Genomic DNA, 18,957 nt, shown 5'->3' on the forward strand with positions numbered 1-18,957 from the left:
TTAACCTGATAAAAGATGGATGATAGGGCATGTAACACATACCGAGTCGTCTCTCTCAGCGCCTCAGCCTGCCTTTACCTGCTCCTGACTGCTGCCTCAGCTCCTTCCCGAGAAAGAACGCGCTCACGAGCGAAAGAGAGAGAGAGGACTAATGAGGGAGAGAGAGGGGGTGTGTGAGAGGAAAAAGATGCTGAATCCTGGTTGGCTAGAGAGAGTAGAGGCTGACTCAGTGGATCTGGAAGAGAAGCATGTGACAGATGCAATTCTCATCCCAGTCCTCACCATCAGACCAGGGGCTTGTTCGCCATTGGCCCCGTTCACTGGACCGGCAACGCACGGCACGCTATAACACCATGTTTTCCATTTCCAGACCCAGCGGAGCTCTCTCACTAGTGCGTATCACTTGCGCAACGTGCAAGAGACTCAGCCCAGACACACTTCAGCCCAGCGCAGAGAGCCGAGACTGAGGAAGAGGAAAGAGCAGCTCCGCATTACTCTCTTTGCCTTTGCACGGAAGAGGAGAGAGCAGGGTAACGCATTGCTTGAGGCTACTATAAGAAGCAGAGGCACGTCAGAAAAAGCCCACAAAGTGACTGTAACAGACTGAGTAATGAGAAATGACCGATGTTTGAGGATCCAAGAGGATGAAGGAACATGCTCACTCCATTCCTGACTGAGGGAAAGTGAGCTTGTGCCTTTCATCTGAAACAGAGAAACAAAAGAAAAGGCTTGTTGGGTGGACTTGTTTTTCTCTCTCTTGGCTGGACTCTGTGCATGGAAGCTTCAGGTTCCCCATGGCGTGTTACTACATTGTCATCAGCTCCACACACCTCAGCAATGGACACTTTCGAAACATCAAGGGAGTTTTCCGAGGTCCCCTCTGCAAGAACGGCAACAAAAACTTGGTAACTACCCTGTCACCCTTACCAATGTGTGTTTGATTATGTGCTTAGCAAGTGTTTGCATCTGTAATGTTGCCTCTGGAAACTTTTCAGTACTGTGGTAACACTTTACTACAGATAAGTATAAATAATGAATACTGTGATTACTATAGTAAAACAAATCTGTATATACACACTGCAAAAAGTGTTAACATGCAACTGTCTACCTGATTAGAATGAGATTTAAATAAAAAAAATAATTTAGGTTGATTCAGTGATGTTAAATAATATTTTTGAATTGAATAAGACCAGCTATTTTAGACGTGACCACTTTTTTTCAGTTCAGATAGATACAATTGTAATTGTAAAGATTTTAAGGATTCCCCAGTAATCGCAGTGTAAGAGGATCACTAATGTGAAGCTGGCCAAGCAGTAATCCTTCTGGAAAAGTGTTGCAAAATGACTGCATCCTCAGTACTTCCTGTTTATGAGGAAGTTGCATATGGAGAAAGTGTGTTCGGCTCTTGTCCGTGACCATAACTACATTTCTAACAGATGGATAGGGATCATTTTAATCTCAATTTAGTCTAACCGTACTTTTCTGGTCTTGCCGTCTAAATAATCCTCCTGTGTTTGCTCCCACTAAACTGCCTCTATTTACTCAAAAACTCTTCTGTAAACCCGGCATGTCTAGGGCAGTGCAAAGAGGAATTTAAAAACAAAATCAGCGTTAGAAAAATATTATGTTTCATAATTACTCTTAAGAGCAGTTTGAAGATTGTTTTTCAATTTGTTGGCAAGTTAAGCAGGATTATAAATACAAAGTAATGAGATGAATGATGCAGCCGTACAGTGTAATTTAATTAAAGCACTCGGCTCCTCAAAGGAAGCATCTTTCAAAGCTTTTAAATGTGGAAGTGGAATTTCATACTCTCTTTCACTGCTCTCTTCTCAAGCCTGCCCGTGTCATCTCTGTCAGTTGGGGGAACAGAGATTTCTTAACAGCAGCCTCCTCCTTTCAAAAGAATCAAAAATGATTGGAGATGAAATATTGAAGCTCTTGGCTTGGGATCAAGCGCCAATGCTGCTCATCTGCCTCCCGCCTCCAGCTGAAAGGCTTATACCGAGGGAACGTTTGGGTGGCGTAACTGTGAATGCAGCAACAGATTGTTTCTTGAGCACGGACTAAAAGTAGAATGAGGTTTTGGTGGCCGTTGTCGGCTCGATCTCAATGCAAGTATCAGATCCGACACATCTCCCACTCTGTTGCAGGGAGAATCTGGTGTTAGTTAATGTAAAATTATGGCAGAGCATTGTGTGCATCACTGCCGACGATCTGTAACAGTAAATTTTGTTCATTACTCCCGCCGCTGTATAGAGCAGCTGTAAATCTCATATACTCCTGCACACACACACACACTCAGATGTATGGGTATGAAAGGCAGACTAAGAAAGCTGTGCTTATCCCAGCGCTGGTGCAGTGCCATCTGGCTCCTTTTCCTGGTGCAGTGATATTTTAGTCCAGAAGAAAAGCTTTGTGCTGTAGAACATTTGTTCTATGTGGCTCAGACGCAGAGGAAAGGAGAGGAAGAAGGATAATAACGATATAACTGAGAGTGTGAGTGCTCCCTTAGTCACTCTTATGATATCATGGACTTTTCTACTGTGAAAATACAGAACCACTCAGTAAAGTCCATCTTTGTAATTAGAGGAAATTGCTCTCCCGGCTTTCTCTGTACATCAGATGGCTTTCTCTGTACATCAAATGGCTTGGTTCAAGCGAAAGAGTCAACCTATTGATAAAGTTGAGAGAAAAATGAAAACAAGTCAAGTATCTCGCGTATTGAATGGCCTATAACAGTGACTTTGATGCTTAGCATGTTTAACTTGTGACATTTGTGGAGAAGAAATTGGAACAGTTCTTGAAACAGAATGTTTAACACCGTTTGGATAACAATTACAAAATTAAATGACACTCACTTTTGTCATATTATTATTATTGTTATTATTACTATTAATAACAACATTATATATTAGGTTTCTTTTTGTCATTTGTCATATTAGAGTAGCAAATAAATAACATATTGTATACGGTATGTAATTTCTTAAATCATTGTATTAAGTTTTCATTAAAAAAAATAATATATAAAAATTTATTATTTTATTATGTTTATTTTAAGTGTTATAAAGACGCCTACAATATGAAGCCTATACCATTGAATTGCTTTGCTAGATTTGTTGCTTTTCTTTTTTTTTCTTTTTTTTTTTTCTTTGCTTTGCCTTGCTCTGTTTTGTTTAGTTTAGTTTTTTCTTCGTTGTTGTTTTTTTGTTATGTTCTGTTTAGTCCAGGTGTGATAAGGCAGTAAAAACATCAACCTTTGTATTAAACTGAATAAGTACCTGATTGGAGTGGTGCCATATCAGTGGACTTTTATAAAGTCAGACACAGAGTGAACACCAGCACCTGAGTGGAATTTTGCCCCTTGCATTAGTTTGAATGAATATGCATATCAACGGGGTTATTTCAACGCTGGTATTGATTTCCTCACAGTCGCTAAGTCAGCCCATCTCCCCACTGAGCTGTGTGCTGTGAGCATCCATTTCCACTCAGTGATGCCTCTTTCAGACACTATTGTGCTCTGGGAAAGGATCCTTATGCTGAATAACTATACAGTATGTATGGCCACAGTGCCTCTATTGGCAGATGCGTGGCAGCGTGAACAGGTGTTATAATCAGCTCTTGTGCTGATTGCACAGGGGTTCTGGGCGATTGTGTAGATTGGATGTTGCTAACGTGATATGCATAGAATTAAACTGCCATTGTCGCTCTGATATTCCTATTTGTCTTGTGTATCATGCTCTTTCTTCATGCCACCATTCAAAGCACAGAAGTCTGTGAAGCCCTAATCATCATTGCCTGTGTGCAAGAGACGAGGCAGCAGCAGACTAGCTTAATAGCAGAAAGCGAGAGAGAAAGAGACTAAAACAGAGGAGGAGAGGGATTGAAAAAGGGCAAAATGTTATTATGTTCTTCTTACCCTTTGTCTTTCCCTGCTGGGAAAGCTGGCCCGACAATTTGCATTTGGGAACAGAATGCGTATGTGTGTGCAGACGCGCTCCGAGTTGCTTCCTAATTGAGAATTACAGCAGAAATCCAGCTCTAGCAGTGACCAGGCCGCCATGCACAAGCTCTGCTGCAGGGTAATTAATATAGTGGCTCAGACGATTAGCCTCTACAACCTTTCGCCGCATTTTACCACATGGCTCCATCCAGGTGTGAGGGAGAAACAAGCATTTAGATATCACACCGTGCAGCATGCATTATTTACAGACGGGGAGAACCCAAGGCTTGTCATCACTGCCGAATGCAGACAGATGTAGTTAACTTTACACACGCCCGAGACAAATGTGTGGCACGCTCGCACTAGGCTGATTAAAATTCACTCCATTCATGGCCTTCTGTTACTCATAAATGCCAGGTTCATTTAAATACCCTGAACGTGGCGTTTTGCCTGCTAGTGCTGCATCAATTTCATTTCACAGTGCTGTTAACTTTATAACAATGGAATCATTCTCTCTGAACCCCGCAGAAACGGTGTTTGTTTCTTTTGTGAGTGTGTTTGTGTGTGTGTTTTGGAGGTATTCACTGTGACAAATCAAATCTCTTGCCCTGGTTGTGTTGTTCTCCTCCTCTCTGCACAAAAGAGGCACGCCGCAGATTCCAGGGGCCCTTATAAAAGTGCTAATCCCATGTTTTCTACTGACGGTGAACCCATTTTCACACTGATTCACAGAAAATACCCCATTGAATAAACTGTGTACTTAGAAGGCACAAAGGCACAGCTGGGTTTCACTGTAGGCTTGCTGCTGAGGTATAATAGCACAATTACACAGTAGCATGGCAGCTTTACCCTTTCTCCTTCCTGTATTCGTTTCACCTGATGTTCAGAGATGAAACGTTCACGGCGATCCTATGCTGTCAACCCATTGTTGTTGTCTTACCCTCATAAATATTTAAGTCACCGGCCACAAGGATCTATAATTTACCTGCTGTTTCAATGCAGAATAAGCGGCTAACACGGTGAGACCAATCTCTTGCTCCGAAGCGCTCGCCTTCTATATAATCGCTTGAACTTTGCCAGGCATTTTTGTACGCGTCAGGAGGGTTTTGTACTCGTAAGCAGTGGAGTAAAAATACCCTGCCAGCCCTGAGCTCTAGCCTTGTACAACTGAAGGGCAGCATATAGAGAGGCTTCCTTCCAGCGTTCCTGTCTCCTAAGGGACGGATACTGCTATACCATTGCCTGTGACATATCCACTCTGACCCTGAAAGCATATGACTCCTAAAGGAATAGTTCACCCAGAAGTGTTCATTATTTACTGTACTCACCTGTATGTTGATCCAAACTATACAGTATATTGTTATTTTTCAGTGGATCACAAAATTTTTGAAGAATATTTATATAGCGGTTTTCCATATAAAGACATTTTAAAGTGAGGACCATCTTAGGGTAAAGTTATAGGGTAAAAACATTCCGCAAAAATATTTATTAGTATCACTGTCATCATATTAGAATGATTTCTGAAGGACTGTGTGACATTTTAAAATATAATAAAATAGAAAATAGTTATTTTAAGTGGTAATAATATTTCACAAAATTGCTGTTTTTACTGTTTTTTGATCAAATAAATGTTGTCTTAGTGAGCATAATAAAAATAATAATAACAGCATACAGGTTTGGAAAGACATAAGGGTGAGTAAATGATGACCATTTGATGTTTATGTGAACTGTCCATTTAACGCTCTATATGCTTGTGTGTTTATGCTATGTAATATAAATGAAATATGCAGCACATTGAATGCAGTAGGTATGGGAAGGTATAGGTGCAGCGCTGGAAAGAGAGCCCTGTGGTTGTGCCAGTAATTGAACGAGTCCCCATCGTTGCTTATAGCCACTCACCGCAATATGAGTGCTGAGAGCCTTTTAATGTTCCCCATTCCTTTGAGTGATATTATAATGCAGAGCATCCCATCTGCCTCGTCTCACTTGATTTGATGCTTGATAGAAGTGAAGCGCTTCTTTTCCTCCTTTTCGAAGAAAAAATTTAATAAAATCTGCAGCGGACCAAGCAAGCTTGTAAACACTGAGCAACACAGCAGCAGACCCTCAGCTTCACTGCTGCCCACCTCCCGCTTTACCGGAGCTGATCGCAGGGAGACAACCACCGATGGGCCATGTTTGCGATTGAGGAGAGATGGAGATGCAGGGAAAGAGGTGCAGAGAGGGGCTGTGAGGAGTCCTCAAGGTGACCACAGTATTTCTGATGAGCTCTGAGTTAAGTGTGTAGGTGTTCACTGAACCTCCTACCTCTCTCCATCTCTCCCTTTATCTGTCTAGTATTCAGGTACTTCAGCAAACAATGATATTATTAGAGTGCTGAATACTAGACCTTTTGTCTTTAACTCAAGTCAATTAACTTCTGCTCTGCTCTCATGCTGCTCTGCTCTCATGCTGCTCTTTCATTCTCTCTTTTTCTCGCTTCCTCTCACTCTACCTTGTAACACTTTTTTCTCTTTCTTTCTAAATCCAACCTGATCTTGTTACTATTCATTAGTATTCGTACTTAGAGTGTGCTTCTAGCGCACATACAGTACACTTGGAGAGACACTAAAACGTATGATATTCATGTACTAATAGCTACCAATAATTCATGGAAATTATAAGTTAATTTAATTAGATTTTATTGTCGACCTGTAAATATAAATGACTAAATGAAATACTAAAAGTTTTACACAATTTTCTTCCATTACCAACTTTGATATTTAATGTTTAATTCTGGGTGATTTTTTAAGAGAAGTCTGAACGATTGTGCCTGTACTTGATGTGTGACATGATGTTGTTAATGTTGTACTGTAACATTATAAAGTTCCAAATGTACTTCATGTTTTGAACCTTGAGTTTAGACTGAGCTTTGATGATAATTAAATTTAGCAATATAATTGCAAATTACTTTTAGTTCCATCGGAATTAATTTTATAAATAAATTGATAAATGAAAGGGTGTAAAGTTTAAATGAATCAGTATCTATCCAAGTATATTATACCATTTAGAAAAGTGAAATCGGTAAGATTGTTAAAGACTAAATTTATTTATTTAAAAACACAGTAAAAAAAAAATATATATAATAATAACATTTTTGTGGAGAGTATGATACTTTTGTGATTCTTTAATGAATAGCAAGTTCAAAACAACATAATTCTTTTGAAAATGAAAACTTTTATAACAGTGTAAATGTTTTACCTGGAAAATTGCTCGGATTGCCATTACAGGTAGTGTATGTGTAAACAGGGATCACCCTGCTAGATAAATCACACTCAAGCTCATGAAAAAAAGACAATTAGAGAGAAAGAGTGTACAAGGGGTGTGATGTATCGGAGGAGGTATATCTGAATTTGAAGACACCACAATAATAAATAAGCACGTATAGCAAAGTGTCTGCAGCAGATAATGCCACAGATGAACCAAACAATCTCAAAACTCAATGATTCAGCGACATGCTCAAACTGCGGTAAAATCCAGCAACTAGATGTTATCCAGTACAGACTATCTGAGATTGACAGAAAATCTGATCGGGTCCAGTTTGTGCTGCCGAATCATAAATGTCCCAGCGATACCAGAGTGATTGTAGTTATAATTTACTGTAAAATATAGCAGGGACACATTTATAGCACGTTCATTGCCAGCAAGTAGCATGGTGTGCTGTTGTTGTAAATTTGAGTGAATAAAACATCACCTTAAACTTAGAGTACATTTTTATTTTATTTTTCTCAATAATGGCGCAGTTTTTCTGATAAAGTGTAGTATGCATCATTGTAAGCAAAAGGGTGCTATATATTAGTATCCTTGTATAAAACCTACAAATTATTTTAAAATTATACTGAAACTTGAATACAAAACGCAGGTATTCTAAGAGTGCCATCCTTGTCTTACCACGTTATGTTTTCTTCCTCTACTCCAGAGAGAGAGAGCGGCTTAAAGTCTCTATTTGTGGTTGTTAATTATTCAAGTGTCGTCACCTTTGTCTCTGGGCAAAATGGAGTCAGGATGGGGCGGCAGTGGCTATGCTGTCTTCTGCCAACCGCCTCTTAATCTGCAATCATTTAGATCCGGAAAGTGGAGTCAGGGTCAGCCACTGCCACTTGAGCTTCATATCAGACTGATTTATGTTTAATTGTACAAAATAACTGTAGGAAATAGATCCATCAGAACTACCTAATCACCATAAACATTCACTACAAAATGCTCATTATGTTTTGCTGGCTACAATTTCGAATCATTTTCCTGTTTGATATAGATGCTGAATATTGAACTGTAATGTGTGTGTGTGTGTGTGTGAACCTGGTTTTGTACTTGTGTCTGTGCCTTGTTTTGTCATTTCTCTTGTGTGTATTTGTGCATGTCAATGTGTTTGTGTTCCAAACACATTTAAAATCTCTGGCCATTGTTTACTGGGAGACTGCGCTCTGCATGTGAGCAGTTTCTAATGATCAGAATGTCAGCTAATTGACGGTGATCTACTGTGTGCTTAAAGATGATGAGACATCAGAGAGAGAAAAAAGGGCAGTTTTAGCAGTGTTATTTTCAATAAGCCTCAGATAGTGTTGGTAAACTGTACCTGTTCAAAAAGGGATTGAAATCACTGGTGAAATTACTAGATGATAATTCATTTTTAAATTGCTTTACATGTATCTCTTTTTTGTATATAAAATGTCTAGGATTTAAATTTGAATAAAAACAAAAGATGTAGGTTACTAATCATATAAGCAAATTGTATAGCTTTGATCTTGTACATGATTATGGATCATTAAGATGGGAGGGAACTCATATACATTGTAGTTTTATTTTTTATTTTTTTGCTTGAATGAAAGACAGGTCGTGAGAAATGATTATGTTTGTAGAGCCAGATTTCTTACAATAAAGTCTGGGCCACTTTGCAATTTTAGCCAATTATACTGGCCAAGAACCACCCACTTAGACAGGAAGCAGCTGTCTGACAGACACGTAAAATGTCCACAACTACAATTTGCTTTTTAAGGATGATAAATCTGAAATAAATTATACCACAGTAATCATAAGACTGTGTTCAGTTTATACAGTTATACATTATATCACATTCAATAATCCACACTTCTGTCTTTATAGACTATTGTTGTAACCCAAACGGAACAAATTTCTGTCTCAATCATTATCATCATCATTATTATTATTATTATTTATTGGAAAATTTATTTGTGCTTTTGTTGAAAAACATTTTTCTCTTTTTGCACTCCTTTCACCACCTTTCAAAATATTTTGGGGTTGGTAAAACATTTTTTTGGGGAAATGTTGTTGAAAGCGGTTTCTGATGAGCATTAGAGACCGCTTTCAACACCATCTCCCCAAAAATGTTTTTACCAACCCAAAACTTTTAAAAGCTGTAAAATACAGTAAAATAATACAGCAGTAAAACAGTAAATGTAATAATGTAAAATAAAACTTTTTTATTTTAATATAATTTCAAATGTAGTTTATTCTTGTGATGGCAAAGCTGAATTTTCAACAGCCATTACTTCAGAAATAATTATAATATGCTAAAGAAAAAAAGAAAATGAATAGAAAGTTTAAAAGAACAGCATTTAATTTAAATAGCAATGTTTTGTAAAAATATGCATCTTTAATGACACTTTTGATCAATTTAATGCAAGCTTGTTGTTGATTACAATTAGTATTAAAGGGTATAAAAATATCTTACAGAACCCAATTTTTTGAACGTTTTGTACAATATTTAGTAATGTTTGAATCCTACTTATGGTTAGATCATTTTAGATCTCTTCCCAATAACCACGTCTTCTCATTCTGCAGAAGCTATGATCTGGACTTCAAAGAAGAGGAAACCACCAGCCTTTCATGCGGTAGCCATGGCGATTATTGACATTTAAATCCCTGTTTCAAAGCCTTAATAAACACCTAAGCAGATAACAACGCGATCCTTGTTGAGGTTCGGTTCAGATCAGAAAACAGGTTGACTTGCGAATGTACAGTAGGATACAAACTTTATCGTTGCCTGTCAAGCGTTTAAAGCCTATGGTGTTTCACTTCATATACTGCACGTGCACACGATCACAGCAATTTCACGGCATTCTGCCCCTGTGCTCTAGTGCGAGTCCGCTTGTCTTGTGGTGTGCATGCTGGTGAGATGAAAGTTTAACAAACAAATGTACACACAGTGCCAAATAAGAGAGCGCTGTGACAAGGTTTCAACCATAAACTCCAAAGCATTTGAAATCTGGTTGAACAGAATAGCTGTCATTGTGTACAGGCCTTTTTTATCATGCTGAGAGACGTCTGAAAGATCAAGTTTTAATATGTGCATATTTCACACCACAGAGGCACACATTACATCAGGCACAGCTGAAAGATCTCTCTGATTTGGGACACTGAAGTAATCTCTTTTAGCCTCTGAGGCTGACTGAAGGGCTGGGGTGTGGTGTGGGGTATATGTCTGTGTGCATGCCATCCCATAATCCCTCTCTCTCTGGTGATGTTCTAGGACAGTCCCCAAAGCAACCTCTGAATGACCCCTGTAATCTCTCCTTTCTAATGACATCACCAATTCTTACTCTAAACTTTCTACTCAAGCATTTTTATTGTAGAAAATGCCGTCAACACCAGCCCAATAATCAATATTGCCCTGACTCTCTATTCCGATACCCGAGCGGGGCTTTAAATCTGAAGATAGATCTATCTGAGAGTCGGGAAATAAGATTGAGGAGCTGTATTTGTGAGTGAGATGCTCACCGTGCCAGAAGAGACTGATGACAACAACAAAACCTCACATTTTCCAGCTCTGACCATTAATCCAGCATCTTCTGTTGACATATGTTATTCACCTAATGCAAATAGTGCAAACAGATGCCTTAAAAGTGTCTGTTTGACGTATTAGTGCGAGAGGCTTCTTTATTTTACATAGCACCCTTAATTAGTTCTTTCTTTAGCTTTACACAAAGGGTTCTGAAGATCACATAGAGCTTCAAATATATCTAAACCTGCTGGTGATTTGTATGGCTAGTACCTCCGTACCTTCATTAGAATTCTCCCATAGAAAAAGCATTGATTTTTTTTGGTCTGACAGCCTAGCAGATTCTCCGAATTTATCTTCCTCTGGCCTCTTATTTAATCTCTGCTTGAAACAACAGCAGCGGTAATGGCAGTGGAAGGATCCCGGGGAATGTGCATGGTCAGCGTGAAGAGAGATAGAGTTGGTACTGGCTGTGTAAATTAAAGCAGCAGAGCTCAAAGAGACAGCTTTATGGAGCAGGTTCTGTGTGTGTGTGCGTACCTGTGTTTGTGTGTTTCGATTTCTGCGTGCAGGGTTTCTGTGTGTGTGGCGCTGCGGTTGAGAGCGTAAATGTCATTTCATACACTTATCCTCTTTATTAGAATGTTTCCAACTGTGTGAAAACATTATCTCCCTTATAATTTCCCATTTCCTTTTCTATTCTGGATGAATGGTGAATTTGACCCCGTTTCAATACATACAGCCTCTTTCACCTTAATACATATTCAGAACTGATTTAAAATGCATTTTTAGGTCCTGAAACTCTCAATATCCAGCTCATGAATTGACTGCTTCACCACAGCGCTGGGTTTTCAAGAGCAGACCACCTTGAGTTTGCTTTAATAAGATAGTTCATCATTTACTCTGCCTCATATTATTTGCTTTATTCTCTGGAATACAAAAGAAGATATTTGAAAGAATTTCTCCACTGTTTTTTGCCCATTTAACAAAAGTCAAAGGGGCCAAACATCCAAGCTCCAAAAAGGACATAAAGGTAGCATAAAATCGATCCATTCTACTTGAAGTCCCCTGAAGTATAATTGGTATATTGCCAGTAAAACTTGGTATTGGTGTATTTACTTTGTATACTGCCAGATTTTTTTTTTTCAAAAAATTATACCTTTAGGCGTACTGTAACTGTAAAGGGACAACTATGTACCTCATCTACCTCTTAAACTGTGCATATTAGTACATAAGGGTTAAAAAATGAAACATCAAGGAATTACTTTGAGCCTTTTAGGAATAATATAGTTGGGGTATTGGTAAATAAAGCTTCACTTTAAGGGTGACATTTTTTTGAGGGTGTATGATAAACAGATTGAATTAAGGTCTTTATTTAATTTCAAAACATTGATCAGCACTTGAATAAACAGACTAAATTAAACATGGGAATGATCAATGTTTTTATTTGATTTGAGGGGATTACATTTCTGTTCATGACACAAATTGAGGATGCTGCTTCAGAAGGCTTTTAATATATCAGTCGAGTCATATGGATTAAATTCACTCTACCTTTATGTCCTTTTTCTGAGCTGCAAACTTTAGAGACCCACTGAGTTTTGCTGTATGGGCAAAAACAGTTGTTCATAATATATTCTTTTATAGTTTCACGGAAGAAAGTAAGTCAATGTGAGAATGAGCATATGATGACAGAATTTACATATTTGGGTGATCTTTCCCTTTCATAATATTCAAAACTGTGATTTAAAATGCACTCTTGATTCCATCAACTCTCAGTATCCCGCTCATAAATTCAGTGCTTCACCGCAGTGCTGGGTTTGAAAGTGCAGAGCACCTCGAGATGTGTTGGGATACATTCACTACATTGTTTGAGTTTCCTTGCTGCAGTGTTTATCTGTGTAGTGGCTCTGCTCAAAAGACTAAAATTACAGAGGGGAGGGAGCGGGCTAGGACCCAGGGGAAGGGTCGGGTTCAGCTCAGGGCCTGGGCAGGTGCCAGGAGTTGGCTCATGTTCTCGCAGTATCAGCAGAGAGCTCAGAAAGTAGATGCATTTCTGCGACCCCAAAGACTTACCTCACAGTTCTCCTACGATTCCAAACCCACTTCATTAAAACAATCCTGATGGGATGCAGGAGGACATACGTTCCCAGCAGTATGATGGCTGTCATTGTCTACATAATGAGTAGCTTTGCAGGGCATCCTTGTGTATTTTATAAAGTCTTTGCTGGAGGCTGTATCTTTGTCCGACTACCCACACAGCTAGCCTCCCTTTCCACCCACTCCCCTCCTCTCATCTGCCAGAGTAGTGCCCACATATCAGGCCACTTTCTTGTTTAATGAAATTCATTAGCCAGAGCGTCTTAAAAGCTGGAAGACTAATTAAGCTTCTTTTTGAAATGCATGACAGAGGGAACATGTATTGGGATTCTACTTCGCTGCCAGAAGCATGATTCCCTGCTCTGCACTAGTCAACAATGGACCCCGGAGAGACTAAAGGGTGGTTTTTGCAAACAAAAGGAAACAAAACATTGTTTTATCTATATTATTAAGCAAACAATTATTGACTTGGAAGCTTTGAAGGGATTTTCACCTCTTCATTGCGGTCCAGAGGCATTGTGTCGGCCATTGTGCTTTCACAATGCTTTTGTAAATATTGGCGCATTTGCCTGAACACTCTGCTCCCGTGGTCTTGCTTTAAAAGGCACAATGACTACAGCTGTCACCGCAAAGCGGGGCAATGTTCGCCCTCACATTTCTCACTATCCAGCCTCGATTGTTGCCTCAAAATAACCTGAGCACAAGTTGCTGTAGTTTAATGGAGACGTGCAATCTTGCGGTGTGTACAAGCTCTTCGATTGCCCAAATTTATCTCAGGTTCAGGGGCACTTAAGGGCCCTATTTGTGAGGTTCAGATAGCATCTCCTCGCTACCGTGGAGGTGTATCTGCAGTGTACATTTATAAGCCTGATATCTCTGTGTTTAATAATTAATGTGTGGTCAGTGTTTCTCTAGCACTTACAGCCGTCCCCTGTTAAAGCTGATTTGATTTGCCGCTCTGAATTGCCCCAATCACAGCCTCAGAGAGCCGATCACGCACTGACTCTGACATATGTGATGTGGAGCTAATGCTAGAACTGTTCTGGCGCCTGTCCAGGTAGCACTTGGTTATTGTATCGGGCTGAGTGCGCTCGTCGCTAATGCAATCCATCTTTGAAGAGCAGTAGTAATAAACAGAGGCATTGAGGCTACGAACTGACTTAAAACCCACACACATAAAAATAGAGCTGGGGTAATAAAGGGGGCTGTTGAACAGGTTGTGATATTATGAGACTCTATGCTCCTGAATTGAAAAATAACAATTGAAATTTTAAATTGGATAAGAAAAAAAAAAAAAAAGGTTATCCATAATCATAATCCTGATATGCATAACATATGTGATGCATCTGATGAATTGTGTGTATGCATATATGTATAAATATATATAAATACAGAGAGAGAGAGAGAGAGAGAGAGAGAGAGAGAGAGAGAGAGAGAGAGAGAGAGAGTATTAAGTATTACAGGAATGTAATGTAATGTATAGGGAATAATGTTGATTACCCCACATTTATTTTGACTTGTCCCTAATTTTCTTTGAATAAAGCAAACATCTGGGTTTTAATGAGGCACTTACAATAAAAGTGAAAGAGCCCAATCTAAATACTACATATTACTCACTGTTTCAGTAGTATAGCCACACTTAAAATTACTAACCTTTTATTTGTGAAGTTATGTTCCATTTTACAAACTTTCCTTGTTGCCATGACAATATAACTTCTAAAACAACAGTTTTATGACTCAAATAGTATACAAGATTTAACAGATGAATTAATGTTAGTTCTTTTTTAAATTATAAGCTTCTGTTTTTAAATCCTTTCACTTCCATCTTAAGAGCCTCACTCTAACCTCAATTTATGCTTTTTCTTTTTTTAAACGAGACATGAATTATTGTCTTATCAATTAAAATAAAATATATTTTCTTTTCTTAAATGTTGCCACAGATGCCATGTAGCTGAGCTGAGCTCAACTTGCTTTGAATCAGACATATTCCTTTAATGCTATTTGTTTACATACTGTATGTGCCCCCGTTTTACCATGTTCCATCTGCATTTATGTATGTGATTACATATAGGCAATGTGTCATGGCCAGATTTAGTAAGAAATTAAATGGCAAACTGTCATTCAGCAGATGCTTTTATCCTTAGTGACAGCGACGGTCCTCCTGCAGCAACATGGAGTTACATACACGCATATGCAAATATTTATTTTTCTTGCTGGGGATTTAATATAAGCCTGTCTCTTTTTAGATTTTTCACTAAGCCATGATTTAGTATGTTTACTGAGCTGTTTTTCTCATGGGCACAATTGTTACCATAATGTTAGTGATTACAGGTTTTACTGTCCTTGTCTGACCCCAATCTAAATTATCATTAAAGTGCATGTTCATTAATGAAACAAAAAGTTATAATTAATATACATCTTAATGATCATTTCATGTATCCTGTGAATTATATTTATGCCTTATAGGGAGGAAAGATTAGCTGCACTATAGGGTTACGTTGTTGAATATGGGATTAAACGACACATAATTAACTTATCTGTCCTTTACCTGTATCAAATCATCTGTTTGCCATCACATTGCTTCTCTGTCAATCTTTCTCCTGCTTTTTCATGATACAATCACACCCTGTGCACATCAGCAGTTCAGTGACAATTCTCTCACGCTGCTGATCCCAGACAGATATCCACCATAGTGGCCTCCAACTTAATTGTCTTTCTCCTCTCTATGTCATTGGCTAATCAAAGCCCTCATTTCCATTGGATCAGGCCTATTGTATTTTTTTTTCACATCCAGGGGTGTACCACATAAACCTGGCTCAGCCTCTGCTTCGTGTGCAGCTAATTAATGCAGAACGTGTTTGTACCTGACAGCGTGATCTATTATTGATCAAAGCGTTTATTACTGTTGATTTTGGGTCTTGTGACATTTGCAACTGCAGTTATTTTTCTCTGCAGAAATTGGTGGCATTTGTGCTCTCATTTAAGAGGGAAAGACACTTGCCTGATGACTGATTAAGAAGGCCACTCAATAGCAAGAGCAGTGAATCCTAAGTGGAGAACAGTGCAAAATCATTATACCAATAGATTTTAAGGTGTAGTTTTCTTTCAAATGAAAATTAAAAATTCTGTAATCATGTACTCAATCTCAAGTTGTTCTAAATCTTATATATATATTAGAAATTGACATCTTGTGGCATCAATTGATTTAAAATTATGGGCACAAATGTATCGACCATTATAAGATCTAAAAGATGCATCTAATTTCACGCAGACAAGACTTCTGAAGCCAAACTGCTTTATGTAAGTAATTTAAGTCATTTTCGACTGAAATCTGGACAACTATCTGAGCTCTTCTTTTACTTCATGAGACACATTACCCAGTAATCATTCTTTTGAGTCAGATCTTTTCAGTTAATTGATAAAACCAGTCTGAATGGTTAATTAACTGACTCAGTGATAACTCACTGACTGAATGTTCCTGTCACAGCTGTGGAATAACCACTAGAGTGAAAGATTATCACAAAATAATAGCTTTAATGTCAGCCTTCAAATAGCACTCAAATCATCTGCAGAAGCTTAATGCTACTTTTATGGTGTTTTTCTATCTTTTTGTAAAGATACAGCCCATTAATTGTTACTGTTAAGAGCAACCAGTACATTATTCACAATTTCTCCACAAAAGAAAACCATATGGGTTTGGAACAACATGAGGGTGAGTAAATGAAGACAGAATTATAATTTTTCATTACCAATTAAATATTTGTATACAAGAGTGCTATATCACACACTTTTGAGGTTATTTTCATGCAGACATCCACAGGGAGACAGAAATTACACCTCTTGGCGGGCTTCTTGTTTGCTGCCAACCCCTCGATCAGACATGTAGTGAAATAAAATGCAGAGTGCAATATCTGCAGCTGTTGTTCAGCTAGTGTCAGCTGAAGGTCTGATATGGAAGAGAAATAGGTTTCCCAAGATCCAGCGTGGAGTCTGCAACCTATCAGTTCACTCCTTTCATTTCACATCCACTGTCCTGTATCTAAATAGTGTGTATTATATACTTCCTCATACGTGAGGGGGGAAAGCAATCCTTCTCCCGTTGATAGATTCTCCTGGGTACAATACAGGCCCCTCTTCTGCTATCTGGTACTATAGAGCAAAAAATACACAATTTACTGATTAAACTGGACTCGTAGGAGCTAGAAGCCTGTGCAGGCACCTTGGGAATTTAAGATCCACTGAATAAGTGTGAATAATTTGCAGACAGCCAGAAGAAGTGACAGGGTTCTGTTCAAAAGACAAATGGCTGTGTAAGAGGAAGGAGGCTACAATGAGTATTGATTTCTTTTGTGATGGGAATTAATTTTGTCACAACTAGCACCAGATTGGCATATTGTCTCCCTGCTGGCTGCTTTTCCATTAAAAATCACCTTGTTTGACCTTTGCTCCATTGTTCATCTTCACTAGTGGTTGGCTTTCTGTCAGGTCTAACGTATCCGATGGTCAAGACTGACTTTCTTGCTACATCAAGGCACATCTATTCATTTACTTATTAATTTCTCATTACTTTATAAATGAGGAACGTTGTTCATGTTGAAATGTGAACCTCTGTCAGCTCAGCGGAGGGATGACAGATTTCTATAGGCTCAACCACACTGGGTGGTACGGTGCAGCTCCAGAAGGCAGGAGACACCCTCAGCGTGTGGCCCAGTCGTGGTGCTTTATCATCTCATTTCAGCTGCGTCTCAGCATGCCTCACTGTGTGGTGGTAAGCATATGAGCAGCTCAACGTTAAAAAAATTAATTGCACTAAAAGAATCTACAAACAGTATATTTGATCTGCCTAAAGTGATCTTACAAATTTTGTGGACTGAATGTATAATCTGACATTACATCCAGAATTTATTGAAAAAATGCAGGATTCTTTCATTCATTATGTACAAAAAAAAAAAGATTGAAAATGTTTGCATATTAAGCAGTTGTTCAATCTATGTTTCATTCAGAATTTAACTAAAGTTGTTTTGTGAACTACAAAATGCAATTTACCCTTAAGAAATGTTTTTTGTGCATTGCATTTCATGATTCAACATGTCACAAAATGTCCTTGAAATGTTCATTCTGTGAATGAGGTATGTACCGTATTTTGTCTAAAAATGTTTGTGATATATATATATATATATATATATATATATTTTTTTTTTTTTTTTTTGATTTTACAGTGAAGTGTTAAATAATGAATTATCATTTACTATCATACATTTATTATAGTTTAAAATATATAAAATATTCATTATTATTATCATGTACTGTAAGTATTACAATTTTTTTATTATTATTGTCATATTGATAAATATTTACATTTTCAGACATTTTAAGTTTTGTTTTATTCTTATTTTGTTAATTTAGGTGGAGTAATACTAATAATTTAGTAGTGGTGGTGGTGTTTTATAGTCATATTGGTAATCTTTTTCTTTTTAATTGTACAGCCTTATAAACAAGTGCCACAATTTTATACTAAATTGCTTTTTAAATTAAACCAAAATCATGCAGTTCTACTTGTATGATCCAGAATCAGTCAAAACATTTTTTACTTCCATAGTTTTTTTTTTTTTTTTTTTTAGAATGAGCTGATTTTTATTACATTTAAATGCACTCCATGATGCAATCTGAACAGTGCTACTGCAGTACAGAGTAAACTTCCAATTAGTAGAGTGCCATTCCCTTCGCTCTTTTTTTCCCTTCAGATTCTCACTCTCTCTTCAAATGTCGCACATTCTTGTCGAGCAAGCTGTGGAGAGTTCACAGCACAGTGAATTAGAGTGCCTCTATCTCACAGAAAGGGCTTTGGGGAACATCCCACGCCATCGTCACACACTAGCAGTCCTGGACAGATTAGATACGGTAACCCTACCAAAACTCCCTTTTATCCAATTTTCTCTGTTGTTTTGCTGCTATCTGGGCCAACAACAATCACTCTCTCCTCTCCCTTTCAATCAGCTATCTCTTTATCTGCAGCTCAGATTCTGTTACACCCATACATTGCTGGATCTTTGTAGTGCATCTCCATATAGAGGCAGAGCGACTATGACCATATTAAATATGCCAGAGCTGAAGTATTCATTTTGATCCTCTCTGCCAC

The 18,957-nt window shown here is 38.2% G+C and overlaps 1 protein-coding gene across 1 annotated transcript in view; it reads left to right on the plus strand.

Moving 5' to 3' along the window:
• Nucleotides 1-239: 239 nt before the first annotated feature.
• Nucleotides 240-18,957, plus strand: part of znf804a (zinc finger protein 804A) — a 56,989-nt gene continuing 38,271 nt past the window's right edge. The window contains exon 1 of the mRNA XM_059499810.1: nt 240-905. Within this exon, the coding sequence (XP_059355793.1) occupies nt 795-905 (111 nt within the window). The 5' untranslated portion in view covers nt 240-794. The remainder of the gene's footprint in view (nt 906-18,957) is intronic.

This window comes from Carassius carassius, chromosome 19, assembly GCF_963082965.1.
Source record: "Carassius carassius chromosome 19, fCarCar2.1, whole genome shotgun sequence".
Classification (NCBI taxonomy): Eukaryota; Metazoa; Chordata; class Actinopteri; order Cypriniformes; family Cyprinidae; genus Carassius; species Carassius carassius.